Consider the following 15924-nt stretch of genomic DNA (forward strand, 5'->3'; position numbering starts at 1 on the left):
CGATGTCCTGCCTGTGTGTCCTTGTCCACCATTTGGTAGAGGGCCGGAAGGACGATGTGCAGTGTGCAGGACGAAGTTAATCAAACTACTTTTGCTATGTCCACACATGTTGTGAGAAATTCTTCTCATGACACCTGGTTAATAATGGGAGGAATAAATTATAAATTCCACACACATTGCATGTTGTCTGTAATAAGAAAGAAAGAACTTACTGGAATGTCCATTTTCAGAGAAAAAGCAGTCCATTCCCTGACAATAACAAATAATATTTATATTTACATACATTAGACTAATACAAATATATTTGATATCCTGTTATGTTAGGATATAAATTAAATGAAAGACACTTACTCGTGTGACAGATCATCAAAAAACTTAAGGAACTCTGCAATATAATTTCCATTATGGTGTTGGGATGCCGATTCCGTGCACTGAGCTCTTGCCTCCGTCTCAGCTGTTGTCGATGTTGCAGGTAAAGGGTCACCTGAGGTTAATTAATTTAATTAATTGAAGTTAATTAATTTAAACAAGAACATACAAATCATTTGACCTTGAAACCATGGAACATTATTTATAGGATGAACATTAAATTGATGTAGCGACTGTAAATTTCCACATAGCTTTCATTTTACCTATACTGGCATCAGTCCTGGCCCCATCCTCAGAGGAGGTCTGCTTGGGCTGCAGCATTTTCTGAAAGACAGTCAAATTTTGCTTTGCATGAACACCTATATAGTCTTAAGGCATTATACGGTAATATTAATTGATAATTAATTAAAGGCTATGTGAAACTCTGTTAATCCATAATCTTTCAGAATATTTTATAAAGGCTGTAAGGCTATATAAACAGATTATGGCCCTCCTGGTACATTTTACCCATAATGACAGTATAGTTAGATCTTTGAGTGCCATAAGACATATGGCACAGGAAGTAGGCCTATATCATACCAGAAATGACATAGGCTACTGAATTTGCCAGGTGATACGCCAATAAGCCAGTAGGTCAGAATGGGTTAGATCTTCGATGCTCAAAGATCTAACATAAAAACGTTCTAGAAACTATATAGAAACTTTCTATAGATCTAGATCAGTTTTGAGTCTACTGCTGTACAACATCTACACCCCCTCTCTGCTGATTGGTGGATCGGTGGGCATATTCAGTTGGCCTGTGACTTCCAGTAGGGTATTACACGCTGCCAGTGCTATGTGTCTCAGGGAGCTGAAAGATCAAACCCCTACTACTGCCCCTCTCCATAATGAATCACATACAACAGTGTCCACTTTAGTTTGAAGTACATTATGGGTAACTGGCCCCAGCGTTTGGGGCAACTGGGGGCAATCTTGAAGGAAGAAGGGCAGTCACAGCCTCACCAAAGGCAACTGCTCAAGCCAATACCATAATGCCCATTTAAATTACTTTTAGTCTGTAGTTAGCCTATAGGGTCTATCTGATGTAAAGTAGGCTAGCTGTTTAGTATCCTACACGTTTCTTATTTTATAAGATTTAACAAACGTAATTGTTTTGTCCTTAAGCTATAAAAGTAGCCTACCCTTGATTTCCTGTAGAATCGCCCTTGTCATAACTGTACCATCACTGGCTTTGAAAGAAAGTCCCCTCCTATGATGAATGTGAGTAAAGCCCTCCCTGATGAACTTAATGCGTTTTATGCTCGCTTTGACGTGAAAAACACAGACTATCTTGCACTAGCTGCAGCATGTGAAGCAAATGAGGATGCACCTTTCTGTGTCTCTGAGGTCGATGTGAGCAATGCCTTTAGGAGGGTTAATTGTAGAAAAGCTGCTGGACCGGATGGAATTTCTAACAGGGTTTTGAAATCCTGCGCTGCTCAGTTAGCTCCTGTGTTCACTTATATCTTTAACACATCATTGGCTGTCTTTCTGTTATTGTTCCAGTACCGAAAAACAAAAGTCCATCATGTCTGAATGACTACCACCCAGTAGCCCTGACGTCTACAGTGATGAAGTGTTTTGAGAAGCTTGTGAAAAACATTATCTGCTCATCCCTCCCTGCCTCCTTCGACCCCCTCCAATTTGCTTACAGAGCCAACAGGTCTACAGAGGATGCCATCTCAAACCTCATGCACACACCACCTTAACTTACCTGGAGGAGGGGAATGGGAATTATGTGAGGATGCTGTTCATTGACTTTAGTTCAGCATTCAACATGATAGTACCTCTCACCTTGGTCACAAAGATGAAGGCCTTAGGACTGAACACCACCCTGTGTCACTGGATATTTGACTTTCTCACCAACCGTTCACAAGTGGTTAGAGTGGGGGGTCTGACATCTGACACATTAACCATCAGCACTGGTGCTCCCCAAGGCTGTGTTTTGAGTCTACTGCTGTACAACATCTACACACATGACTGCAAAGCCAACAGCAGTCATACCTCCATCATCAAGTTTGCAGATGACACAGTGATCTTGGGCCTGATTAGTAACAACAATGAACAGCTCTACTTGGATCAGGTTGATGAGGTGGCACAGTGGTGTCAATCTAACATCTTGACACTGAATGTCAATAAAACCAAGGAAATGGTAGTGGATTACAGAAGGCAGCAGCAGAACTACAGTTACACCCCACTAATGATCAGCGGGCAACCTGTAGAGAGAGTCACAAGTCCTTAGTGTCCACATTACTGAAGACTTAACATGGACTGTTAACACTCAATATGTTCTGAAGAAGTCCAAACAACAACTCTACTTCCTTCGTCAGCTAAGGAAATTCAAAGTTTCTACATCCATCATGAAGGGCTTCTACACTTCAGCGGTTGAGAGTGTTCTAACTGGTAGCATCATCACCTGGTATGGGAACTCCACAGTTAGAGATTGTAGTACTCTGCAGAGAGTAGTGCACTCAGCTGACCGTACTATAAGAACTCAACTCCCTGCTCTACAAGATATCTATTCCAGAAGAGTACTCCTAAGAGCCCAAAAGATTCTGAAGGACTCTTCTCATCCTAACAATGGATTATTCCTACCGCTGAAATCAAGAAGACGCCTATGTAGTCACAAAGCCAGAACTGAGAGACTCAGGAGAAGTTTTTATCCCCAGGCCATCCGAACTCTGAACTCACACTATACTGACTTTGCACACATTCACTCCTCAGCACTCTCAAACATTTCCCAACTCTGAACTCAAACTATACTGACTTTGCACTCATTCACTCCTCAGCACTCATGACCCCCCCCCCTACATCCCTCTCCCTATGCTACAGACTTTTTATATTTTTTTTATTTCATCACACGTCAGAACACACACACACACACACACACACATATCTGACTTTCTCCAACTTTTGCACATCTCCATAGAACTTTTTATTTATTATTTTTGATTTCTCCTCCATCTATCTACCCATGTCCTTAATTGCCTTGCCTAGCGACTTGGCCAGCCCCCCAACCCCCACCCCCCCCAGGGGACTCGATGCTGATGCGCGTGTAATGACCTTGCCCTCCTTCAGAAGGCGCTCTTAAGGGTCTCTCACGGCGACGTCTGCCAGGTCCCTACCACAGCCCAGGGCCTGCCACAGTTTGGAGGGCCTGTTTCAGAGCTTCTTGTCCTTGAGGGGCCGCGAACCGTCCCACCTACGGGCCCCTCGGAGCTGCCTCATCATCGCATACTCCTGCAAGGGCTCCAGAGAGCGCAGCAACACTGCCACCCCCTCCCCTGTGTGACACACAGGCAGAATCAAAACACAGACCACCACCGGTCAACGCATTACATTTTATAGTGTGTTATGTACAGTAGGTACTCAACATGTTTACAGCGAAAGGGGTAGGGAAAGGGGAGGGGAACCTCCATCAACCACCACCAGAGTGGACTATTCAACTTGTTATTAGTGCACAGTTCAAAAGCCAGCATTTATGATGGTATGGGGGTGCATCCATGCATATACAGTAGCAGTAGTTGGCCACAGCAGGACTGTGAAATTCAGATTTGTTTTGTACGGTTTTGTGATAATTTTGTCTTAATCAGTGGCGAAGGCCCAGACAATTTTCTTTGCTTTCGAGTTTTGCATTTATCCAATTCAGGTGACAGCTGAAGAGACAACTTACTCACATACAAATGTCGTTTCTGGTAGTTGTAACAGGAATGCGAAGGCTAAATAAAAATATCCAACCACTAGATTTCCAGTTTTTTATTGTTCAAAGTAGCCCAAAGTAGTAGTTCAAAGTAGTGAAGAAAGACATGCAAACTAATCTCTTCCTATACGGATTTTTAAATTTAATTTATATAGTATATTTAGTATTTAGTTTTCTTATCTTCTACTGTCTCTACTGTACAGTGGAGTTTTGTTATATGTATATACTTATATTTACTCTGTCTGCTGTAAGTACATGTTGTGTGTGATGTGTGTATGCTACTGAGACCTTGAATTTCCCCTTGGGGATCAATAAAGTATCTATCTATCTATCTATCTATCTATCTATCTATCTCTATCTATCTATCTCTATCTATCTATCTAATTCCAAGCTGTGACTGAGCTAAGAGGGCTGATGGTCCAGACTGGCCAATAGCACAAATCAGTAGGCCTATCTACAATGACAGCCACTTAAAACAGCTTAATTCTCAATACCAATTTCCAGAGGGCTTGTTCCCACCTCTTTTGGGGCTTACCATGAAATGTTTGACCTCTATAGAAAGCTGAGATCCTGTAGTTTTTGTAGGAAACAGTCAGAATAAATGTGTGATGTACTGACACAGAGGTACAGAGGCTAGAATATTTTTTTCTTTCTGCCAGATTACAAGCATCTCTGAACTGACCACGTTTCAGCCCTCTAGGTCACTTGATATGACTTAGAAACACAACTGAGACCTAGCACAAGGTTTTGTGAAAATGTGTTCACAAGTAGATAAATATAGAATGAAAATATGAGAACTTTAGACCATTATTTGCCAAGGTATGCTCATGTGTTTTGTAAAATGCCCTATGGAAACTCCCCATAAGACTTTTGGTTTGGTAACACTTTGAAGTGTCATGCTTGCATTTTAATTGTACTTCAGGGGTTCTGATATGGAATGACTACACTAAATATGGAATAATTACACAAAAATATAAATCTTTGCAATTTCTATTTCAATTCAATTGATGTGTATTAGATGGGCTATACATCTGCACAACTAATATTGGATAAAATAACATGATTATTACATTTCTATGGACTCCTATGAATATTTCAAGACCCAATATGCTATATCTAGCATATTGCTAACCAGGAACTATCAAGATGCAATATATTCTACCAATTAATACAAATTCTTTACATTTTTTGTTTTTCCAGTTCTGGTAAGAAGAGGCCCTACAAATAATCTAGCCTATTATATAATCTATAAAGCCTGTTTAAAACTATAACTTTAGACCTAGAGTATATTTTCATAATCATTATCTTTAGGCCTACAGCAATCATCTGGAGGGAAATGACAAATGCCAAGATCCATTTCACCTGGAAGAGGATATCATGCGTGGCAACATTTTCATGTCTCTTCCACACGGTTCCACATGCAGGGTTATCGAATGGTGCATTTCCAACCTGGCGCCGGCAGACGGCAGTGTGACTCACTGAAAATGTTGGTATTAACCTTTTACAGACTCAGTGATAAGTAAATAAAATATGTTGTATTTTCGTGCAAGCCTAGTCTCAAAAAGTTAAAAAATAACGGAATGCCCTTCTATCCAACGGAACGCACAGCGCATTTTGTACTAGGAAAAATTCACTCACTGTCGGACCACACCCCACGTGATCTCCTACGCATGCAAGTAGCCAATGACTTTTCTCCATGAGCTGCAGACCACTAGCGCCGTGACATTCGTGATAACGAACACAGAACACCCACGGAGAGATCTTCGATCCCCAGTTCTCTATTAATGGCAGACATCTGATCGAAACATGACTGCAGAGACATTCAGAGCTGTAAGTGTTTTAGACTGATGATATTGTATGGTACGTGCATGGGGTTAGGTGAAATAAGGTTAACACACGTTATATTAGGCTACGTTAACGTTATCAATGTCATAACTTGTCAGTCATGGTAGTAGTCAGTGGCAAGAGTGCTAAGTAAGATAACCGATTGTTAATTTGGGTGTATAATATGCTTACCCGGCTGATATTGGTATTTATGAGTTCAATGTGAAAATCCTAGACACGTGAGTGACCTTAACGTTATAGTTCATTAGGATCTAACGTTAGAATATACAACGACCCGAGGGCATGCTGCAGCAGGATGTGTAACGTTAATCTAGCTAGCACTACGTTTTTGAATCCAGATGTCCAATGTAGAGATGAGTGATGCTTTAATTGCAACCATGAGGGATTCAGGAGACCTCTTATGTCTACCATTGGCTATTTACGTCGTGTTCAAGGGGCCAGACAGACAGGGGAAAAACAGATTTGCTCCTTACTTGGCATTGTTGCCAAACCCTTCTTTACCGTTAGTCAGATAATCTTAAATAGAATTAAGACGTCTACTTTGATGTGTGTTAGAGAATTACATTGATCTCCAGAAACACTATAGCCACAGTTCTGGTGGTCTGTTTACATCGTGGAAAATGAATGAGGAGCCCACTAGTTTGAATGTCCCTGACATGGCACCCTTTGTATAAATCAGTCTGGCTGTTTAGAGACATGCTGTTCTTTAGTCAGCTAATGAAAACAGTCCACTTGAGAAGATTGTTGTGACCTTGATGAACATCCTCTCTCATGTTGGGTGCTGGCCCTTGGGCTACACATAACAAGTAGTAGACTCCATATAGTACCCTCTTCATCTAAGGATATATGCTGCATAGTTGATCTTTGATCACAAGAATTACTGTGATTTTACTACAAACTATATTTTGGATGGTAGCCTACCTCATATCTTCATCCATCCGAGTACACTCTACATGACCTTATGAGATATAAGGGCAACATTTTATTGGCCAGACTCACTGTAGTTCTGTGTACAATGTTTCTGTACTGAACTGAGCTGCAATTATGCATGTCTTGTAGGTCCGGCTGTGTCGGCATCATCTGTCTCTGTTGGAACGATACCATGCTTCGCCTCATGTACTGCTACGTCGATCTCTCCGCACACACAGGTAAAACTGAAGCCATGGTGCTGTTACAGCACGGTAACACCCAAACACAACTGCAGTGACGTGCATATCACCTCTGTATCCCTCTCTCCTGAGTGCTGACACCATAACGTTTCAGTCAACATGTAGGGCTGTTGACATAAATGTTGCTGGTAGTTTTGTTTAAAGCCTGATGACCATGTGTAAAACTTGGTGTTGTAGAAAGTCGTAAGGAATATCCGCACACTAGCTCCCTTTTTTACTTGTTTATTAGAATTATACCAAAGGTAATGTTTCGAGCCTCATGCTCTTAATCAGACTTCAAAATTCACAGACCATCGCCATATTTAAATACTGTAGTTCACTAGGTCACATGACAAATCATTCAGAGTAAGACAGTGTAGGAAATAAATAAATAAATAATTAGAATGATATATGAAGGGTTCAGATGCAAAAGCCTCTAAATGCCACCTATGTCAAAAATGAGATAAAGATGGTGAGGGGATGCTCTCCACACATAGTATACGCTAATCAAATAATTTAACTCACACACACTGCAATGTACAAAACATTGTAAAACTTGCTGTTGGGAATTTTTGCAAGGATTCATGTGAGTTTAATTGTTTGCCAAAACATTGGTCTTGAAAAAATAACTTCAAAAGAGTTCAGAGTGTGTACTTTTTCATGATAATCCCCTGGCCAGCACCTCTACTTGGGTGTGCTTTCCTCCTCCTCGCTTCTCCAGTCATATACAGTATACCTGGGATGAGGATGCCATATGTATGTATGCACCTGGGATAACTGGTGTCTCCTCCATCCTGCAGAGTCGAGAAGAGCCGGGGAGTGGTGACGAAGATGCTGCTGGGGGTCGCCGTGGGAACACCGGTGGTGGTGGGAGTCAAGTACGGCATATCCGAGCCGAGGGAGAGGAGGAAGATGAAGATCTTAGCGGAAGGCGCGGGGCGCTTCTGTAGGTCTGTCTCTGTAGGTCTGTCTGTCTGTCTCTGTTAATTTGTCTCTTCATCTTGTCTCTACCAAGCTGTTCGTGGTCAATTTGCCATTAGGTAAATAATACTTAATTACCTGCTATGAGGAGATTACCAATCTTAAATGATCTACCTCTTCTCTGCAGATCTTTGTACATTGGAATGGTGATCTCTGTAGATTATTGGTGGACCTCCAATGTTGCTCTCAGGGGAATGGATGAGGTAGGCTTGATCATCCGATTGAATAGTCACACCTTGTCTGTAGTAAACGTTGTATGTTATTAATTGAAGAATTAGATGTAATGTTTTCCTCCCAAATACTTTTTATGTTTTTTTCTAATATGTGCAGTGCCACTGTAAGCACTGTACAGTATGCATTCAGGTGTCAGTGTGCTAGTAACGTGTGTAGTAATGTCTCCCTCTCTCCTGTGGTTTGTTGTGGTCTCACGTCAGAGCAGCCAGGTGTATATGGAGGGCATGTCGGCGTGCCATCAGCGGGCGGCTGACAGCATGGTGGAGGGGGCCGTGCAGAATGGCGGCCTCTACATCAAACTGGGCCAGGGCTTGTGCGCCTTCAACCACTTGCTGCCCCCCGAGTACATCCGCACGCTGCGCATCCTGGAGGACAAGGCCCTCAATCGCAGGTACAAGGAGGTGAGCTCACCTGTCCGGTGTTGTCCAGTGTTGTCCGGTGCTGTTGCAGCCCTGATGAAACAGATGTAACATGCCGGCTCAAGCATGGAACATAAAGGGGGAGGGATTTTCAGAGTAACAATTAATTTATTAAAGGTGCCATGTGTAATGTCCGCCAAAAATCAATTCATACTCACATTCCATAAAAGATGGGGACAGTATACCTCCAGAAAGTGAGCTGGTTTACCCTAGAGTAACAACCGAGACTCGTGTATTGCAGTTTGGCTAGCGGTTATGTTGTCCGCATACTGCCTCCCATGGCCGAAACTGGTATTATGACACCTGTCGAGCTGTGGCTAGTAATTTAGCATGCTAATTCAGGTTGATATCTCTGCAGCACTATACCTTGTTATTTTTTTAATGACATCATCGCCCATATTTCTACTCATTCTTTTGATGCGTGTAGTTCATCTTTTGGATATTTTTACCTCAATTCTTACACATGGCACCTTTAAAGAACATAAGTAAGAATAAACAAAAGTGAGAGCTTAAACAAAAGTGTAGTCTAGGGGTTTGTCATGCAAAATGGAAATCAAAAGCCAAAATGCAGAGAGGAAGGGAGAGCAGGCCTCTTATCAGGTCAGACACGGTCATCTTGCACACCAGAGTCCCAATCACCTGCCACAAAGACAAAACACAGGAGGCAAGCACAGGCACACAAGTGGGAAGGGCCACAGAAGACCCGCCAGGGTTTACAGAGTAAAGTGTTTGTTTCAACAGAAACCGTGGTGTGCTGAACACTGTTGTGCACGCGAGAGCAGCTGAGAAAGATATTCTTTGAAGAAGGGCATTTTCTTTTCTAAGATTTTTCCAAGCTTGATGAAATCGATGTTTCATTTTCTTTTCAGCTTTTCATTCTTACCTTTCATGTTGAAATTGCACTATCACACTGAATTTCTTATATGGTGGGTTTTGTATATACGTTGTTGCTGATATGATGGCAACTCTGACAGCCACCAAACTAAAAGAAAATCTACCTTAATCACTGATTCACACTGTTTCAACCAAACATGTTGTTCAACCTGGAAACTACAGAAAGACGAGATTGAACTTGTCCCAGCTGTGTGGTTCCAGTGGAATTCTGGGTAGCTGTGTAACCTATTTAGATAGGAAGCATTCACTTGTTTGCATTTTGCCTTATGCACTACATTCAATCAAGTAGACGCATCATAAGTGGAATCGCTATAAATTAGATACAGATCAGGATGAGTTGTGCATGGAAGTCCTTTTGAATCTGTAGGCTACAGTATTACTGTATTTAGTCATTACATGGGTTTTCAGGTTAGTGTATGGGTTGATATTTGTTTCTTTTCTGTCATAGGTAGATGCCCTTTTTCAGGAAGATTTCAATACAACTCCAAACAAGATTTTCCGGAAGTTCGACTACGATCCGGTAGCAGCTGCCAGTCTGGCCCAGGTGCACAAAGCAGAGCTGCATGATGGGACTCCAGTGGCTGTGAAGGTGGGCGGTTTTGGTCCCTGGTCATGCATTGTCGAAACTTCCTGGTCATGCATTGTCGAAACATTTCAACTTTGTTTTTGTTTTTTAATCCCCCGTGCTTATAATATTCTGTTAAAAAGATTTATTTTATTCCTATATGAATTTAGATGTGATTGCAAAGGCTCAGTAAAGATTATTCTTAATATTGATGCTGGCTGGATGTACCCAATGAGTAAAAGTTAAAAAGTTAAGTTAAAAGGTTATGTCAAGTTTATTTCTATAACACATATAACAACCAGGGGTTGATCAAAGTGCTTTACAGAGTAAGAAAGAATACGTATACGTATAAAAGTGAAGTTACTGTGTTACATGCAAGTAATAAATATATGTGTGAATAACCTTTGGCAGGTTCAGTACATAGACCTGCGGGATCGCTTTGAAGGTGACATCCGGACGGTGGAGATCCTTCTGGACATTGTGAAGCTCATGCACCCCAGCTTTGGCTTCCGCTGGGTCCTCAAGGTCGGTCTGCCAGAGCATTCCAGCTTTTCTCTGAAATCCTTTTCAGGCCAGCACACAACAGCAGCTGCTCAGTTTCAAGGCCACCCAATGTTGTTGTTGTCAGTGATGTATGAAACATAAGTCTATTATTATTTTTATGTTTATTGGAAAATGGTAATATTTTTATGGTTTCTTTGTTTTGAAACTTTGCTTTAAAACTGTTTTTCTTCAGTCATTCCTTTTTAAAGGTTTAGGTAAGCCCTTTGTTTTTCCCTCTTGTTTATTTACTTGTTTGTCTGTTTACACCACTCTGTTGTCCAGGACCTAAAGGGCACCCTGGCCCAGGAGCTGGACTTTGAGAATGAAGGCAAGAACTCAGAGCGCTGTGCGGAGGAGCTGAAACATTTTAAATTCATTGTGGTCCCAAAAGTCTTTTGGGATTACACCAGCAAGGTATGCAGTCCAGAGAAACACATTTCCTCTCATTAATGCTTGCACGGTAATCTTTTAAACTTAATTTAACTCAAACTCAAATTAACTGTTGCAATGACAATAAAGATTTTATATTCTATTCTATTGCGCTGTTGTCTGCTGGTCCCCTGTGTACACTGATGAACTGTTCCACTTTGAAGAGGGTGCTGACTGCCGAGTTTTGTGAGGGCTGCAAAATCAACAATGTTGAAGAGATCAGGAGGCAAGGGCTCAGCCTGAAAGATGTGAGTGTACTTATGAGGAAGTCCACAATCATGTCTAGTGGCAGTGTCTTTAAGCGTGAATACAGAATATGACAATGCTCCCTTTTTCCTGCTTTTGCTTTCAGACAGCAGATAAGCTTATTCGGACGTTTGCCGAGCAAATCTTTTACACAGGATTCATTCATGCCGATCCGCACCCGGGCAATGGTAATAATTCTGTGTGTGTGTGTGTGCTGGGGGAGGGACATGTTTTACTTCTCTAAATGTTGAGGCCAAGTGTGTAAACGGATCATTTCGCCTGTAGGCATTTCCCATAACTGTATCAACAGAACATGAAGGGAAGCCTCTGGCTGTGGGCCAAGGCTGTCTGATTTCCCCCCCCCCCCTACGTTATGTGAAGAGCGCAGAGTTGAATAAACAGTTTTTTTTGTTTGTTTGTTTTAGTGCTTGTACGGAGAGGACCAGATAAGAAAGCGGAGTTGGTTCTCCTTGATCATGGCCTCTATGAGTACCTCAGTAAAAGGTAAGCATACCTGGGAATGGTGCATTTCTCCATAGTTTAAAGGGATGATGTCATTTTTGGAGTCTACAAACGATGATGACTACAGAAATGTGTTTTTACTAGGAACCGAACACATGTAATCCATTGTTGTGACGATTATGCTTGACACATGAACATGAATGAGATACATGTAGTTGTGAAATAGGCTTGATCACTGCCCCAAAGGCTTTCCAAATAACCAAGTAGTGGATTATGCAACAGGATGAATAACATGTATTCCTGGAAATGCAGACTGTCTTCAGCCTTGAACCGGTGTCTGCACTCTTTCTCTCTTTATCTCTGTCTGGTCTATCTCTGTTTGGTCTGTCTTTTTTGCTTCTATCCATCTTACTGTCTCTCACTCCCTTCCCTCTGCCCTCCCCCCCCCTCCTCCTCCTCTCTCTCTCTGATAGTGACAGAGTAGCCTTGTGTAAGCTGTGGCGTGCTATCATTCTGCGGGACAAGGCAGGCATGAAGAGGTACTCCAATGATCTTGGGGTCAAAGGTTAGTGCTATAAACATTGATCATTTTGTTGCATACTGTAGTAATAAAAAAATGTGGCCAAGTGTTCATTGTGGGGTTGAGGAGTAATTTGTGGGGTTAAATGTGCCATGCTAAATGACAGTAACACTGAAAGGCACTGGATAAAGAAAGCCTCTGGACTTTGTGTTATTTGCACTTTGGCACTCGGTCATGCAGGGCTCTACAGTGCGCCCATTTCACTCGCACATGCGAGTAAAAATGATGGCCTGCGAGTGCAAAAAAATATTTAGGCGCACTGGTGCGAATGACTTCTAACCATGTCAATGTTTGTCTACAAAATACACCGCAACATCAAGAAACATTACTGGTGCAAACCATAGAATCATGTTGCGAATGCAGCATAAAAACTACACCTCCCATCAACGTTAGCAGTTTCGCGTTGTGACTCGCTAGTAGTCGCTTCTATCAAATCCAAGAGCACGCAGAAAAAGTGGAAAGTTAGACTAGCCAGCCAAGATGCAAGATTGAAGAAATTACTTCTTCTATCCACCGAATTCATCGGATATCGGAGGAACAGGATGAGATTCTGAGAATGCAGTGAGAAAAGGAAAGGTAACCTAACATGCCTTTTAGCCCAGTTGACGTATTGGCTGCAATATGCAAAATATAGCTGTAGCGAACAGGCTCCCATTTTATTCAAAGGTAGAACGCGACAACTCCAGGCTTCCACGCATGCTTGTTTGTTTACACCGAATACAAGCTGAAGTGCAAAACGAAAGTAGGCCTAACGTTTGCCTACTGCCCCCATCAATGCAGATATTTCAAATAAAAAGTAAAAGTATAAGAAATATATATATCCTTGATTAGCCTATGTTGAGTTTTGTGGTAGAGAAAATGGACTGTTTTAGTAATAGTATTAGGCAGTATGCAGTCAGATAGGTCACCATGGGCATATTTGGATTAGCTACAGATGGATTCACAAATAAATAAATTAGCCTACATTTGGCAGGATACTTGATATACAGGCTAAATGCAAATATGGCAATGTATTATACTATTTTACATTAACAAAATGTAGGAAAATTGAACAGACTGAATAAAGTAGGCACTGATCTTTAAAATCCTATTTCCTGTAGCCTAAATGTTGTCAGTCATTCCTAATATTCGCAATTGGTGCACTGGCATGTTTAAGTGTTAGCTGCAGTGTAATGTTAGATTATGTTTAAGTTAAGTACAGAACTGACTGCGCCCAAATTTTTGTCTGTGCTCCTAAATTTTTTAACTTGGGTGCACAAGAGCTCCTGGAAAAAAATGTTAGTGTACAGCCCTGTCATGATGACTTAGTCATGGTTAGTCACTTCAGTCTATTTGGCAGGGTTCCTTGAAAGTAAGCTGTCATTTTTGAGAAATATCTTACAACTCTCTCTCGCTCTCATCCCTGATTGGCTCCTTCTTCTCCATCAGACTACTTCCTGTTCTGTGAGATGCTCCTGCAGCGGCCAATCAACATGCGGGAGCTTGGCCTGGGGAACATCCTGAGCCGGGAGGAGACGGCGTACATGCGCAACATGGCCGCCAACCACTTCGACAACGTCATGCAGGTGCTGAAGGCCCTGCCACGGCCCATGCTGCTGGTGTTCCGTAACATCAACACGGTGCGCAGCATCAACATTTCCCTCGGAGCGCCCATCGACCGCTACTTCGTCATGGCCAAGAGGTGGGAGGACCACGGCTGACTGCTGAAGTGATGATAGGGCTTTTTAAAATCAGAAAAGCAAGAAAAAAATAATTGGTGTGAATCAATGAGACCTAATTATCAATGTGCATCATTTTATTTATTTATTGAACATAGATTTTAACCAGAGAGGTATAGCCAATTCGCTAAACAGAGACCTCTCAACTAAGGATTGAGGTTTTTTTACCCACATCGATATGGGTCAAATACAGTGCTATTTTATTAATGGTCCTCTTTAATGAAAGCTCTTGTTGGGCTGTAAGATTGTGTCTCCCTGCCTTGCAGTTGAGCCTGTGTATGTTGGTTGTGTTGGCTCTAGTGCTGTGCGAGGGTGGGGCAAGATCCAGGCTGACGACACCAGGGTGCTGCCCAGCTTCGGACTCTTCTGCTGGCTCAGGACCACCTGGGAGAGCCTCAAGTTCGAGTGTGCTCTGAGGTAAATAATACAGCATCCTATGCATCAAGCTGTGCTATACTGTGTGTGCAAAAGCCAGCTGCTCTTTACTAAACTAAACATTGGTAGTTGACAGGAGGTCAAAGGTGAGGGTTACTTTTGTTCAATAGTAGTATGTACACAATATAAATGAATACTCATATTATCAAAACGATGGAGGAAGGGTTATATTATAGCCAGGTTCCATAGTTGTTTGTATACCAATGACTTGTGTGTTTGTGTGTCCTTACAGGACAGAGATGGCCATGATGAGCCTGACCCGATCCCTGCTCCAAATCCTCTCCTTCTTCGGTCTCATCACGCTGGACCAGGACGTGTACCAGTACCTGAAGTGAGGTGGACACACCTGTCACCCAAACTTCCTACCTCAGCAGGGGACCCATTCTGTGGAAACATGCATCTGGCACCGCCAGAATAATGCAAGAAAGATCAAATCATGGATTTTTCATATGAAATCTCTTAGGCTTTTGTAATCAATGGATGGTTTTATTATTTATTTTTTATCATCAAACTAGTGCTGTTTTCTATTGCTGACTCTCCAAGCCCAGGTTTTTTGAATGTTCTTTCGCCCTTCTGTTGAGAACATTTTCATTTTGCATTTCAAAGTTGAAGAAACCCAATGAAGGAGGAGCAATGACTAAAGAAGTGAAATTGAAAAGGGTGTGAAGAATATTACTAACTTAACAATATTGTTGACATGAAGCAATACGATCTCATTTTACTTTTCACTTTCACACTGAAGTTGGCGAACTGAAGTTTAGCCTTATGTGAATTGTTTTAACCTTTTATACGTGTTTTTTTTAAGTAATTCCTAACATAATATAAATCTTAAATACATGCATTATTAAACAAAACATATTTTTTGTATCTGTTAATCAATGCGATTACTTCTACAATAGCATACTGAAAGTTTCTATGTTGTACACGTATGCCTTTGTGGCAGGTGTTCCCACGGATTGGGGTTTGTACAGATTTCACCATGTTTTGTAAACCTGAACATCCCTGAACAAGAGGAGGAATATCAGATGAACACCAAAGCACACAACATTTAACTGCTGCTGCTGTCAGGGTAACATATATGTATTATCTGCTGGGATATTATATTTATGCACAATGTGCAGTTTCATTTAGCACAATAAAAATAAAGCAAAAAAAACATTTGGTCTTATGTGATAACTAAGTACCTTTTTTCTCCCAAAGATCTGTCTGTGACAACAAAGGAACACCAGAATCATACTCCAGACATGAGATCAAATAGTTCAATGTTCACCAGAATCATACTGCAGACATGAGATCAAATGGTTCATGGTTCACCAG

General features: G+C 41.6%; 1 protein-coding gene across 7 annotated transcripts; it reads left to right on the forward strand.

Moving 5' to 3' along the window:
• Nucleotides 1-5817: 5817 nt before the first annotated feature.
• adck5 (aarF domain containing kinase 5) lies at nt 5818-15762 on the forward strand. 7 transcript variants are annotated; one of them, XM_042076303.1, is made up of 15 exons: nt 5818-5938; nt 7013-7101; nt 7902-8051; nt 8210-8285; nt 8517-8717; nt 10078-10218; nt 10606-10719; nt 11020-11151; nt 11331-11414; nt 11519-11600; nt 11838-11916; nt 12348-12439; nt 13883-14135; nt 14473-14589; nt 14840-15762. In XM_042076303.1, the coding sequence occupies exons 1-15, from the start codon at nt 5915-5917 to the stop codon at nt 14940-14942; spliced, it is 1737 nt and encodes a 578-aa protein (XP_041932237.1). In that variant the 5' UTR covers nt 5818-5914; the 3' UTR covers nt 14943-15762. The 7 variants fall into 7 exon arrangements, with proteins under 7 accessions (XP_041932237.1, XP_041932241.1, XP_041932239.1 ...); XM_042076307.1 differs by lacking the exons at nt 5818-5938; nt 7013-7101 and having other exon boundaries at nt 7911-8051; nt 8517-8707; nt 10082-10218; XM_042076305.1 differs by lacking the exons at nt 5818-5938; nt 7013-7101 and having other exon boundaries at nt 7911-8051; nt 8522-8717.
• The last annotated feature ends 162 nt before the right edge of the window (nt 15763-15924 follow it).

Source organism: Alosa sapidissima, chromosome 21 (assembly GCF_018492685.1).
Source record: "Alosa sapidissima isolate fAloSap1 chromosome 21, fAloSap1.pri, whole genome shotgun sequence".
Taxonomy (NCBI): Eukaryota; Metazoa; Chordata; class Actinopteri; order Clupeiformes; family Clupeidae; genus Alosa; species Alosa sapidissima.

What these genes read in the sequence shown, in the direction of transcription:
- adck5 (XM_042076303.1), top strand. Translation starts at nt 5,915, where the DNA reads ATGACTGCAGAGACATTCAGAGCT. An exon ending in GCTTCCGCTGGGTCCTCAAG is followed by an intron (nt 10,720 to 11,019) that starts GTCGGTCTGCCA and finishes TCTGTTGTCCAG; the next exon opens with GACCTAAAGGGCACCCTGGC. An exon ending in AAGTTCGAGTGTGCTCTGAG is followed by an intron (nt 14,590 to 14,839) that starts GTAAATAATACA and finishes GTGTCCTTACAG; the next exon opens with GACAGAGATGGCCATGATGA.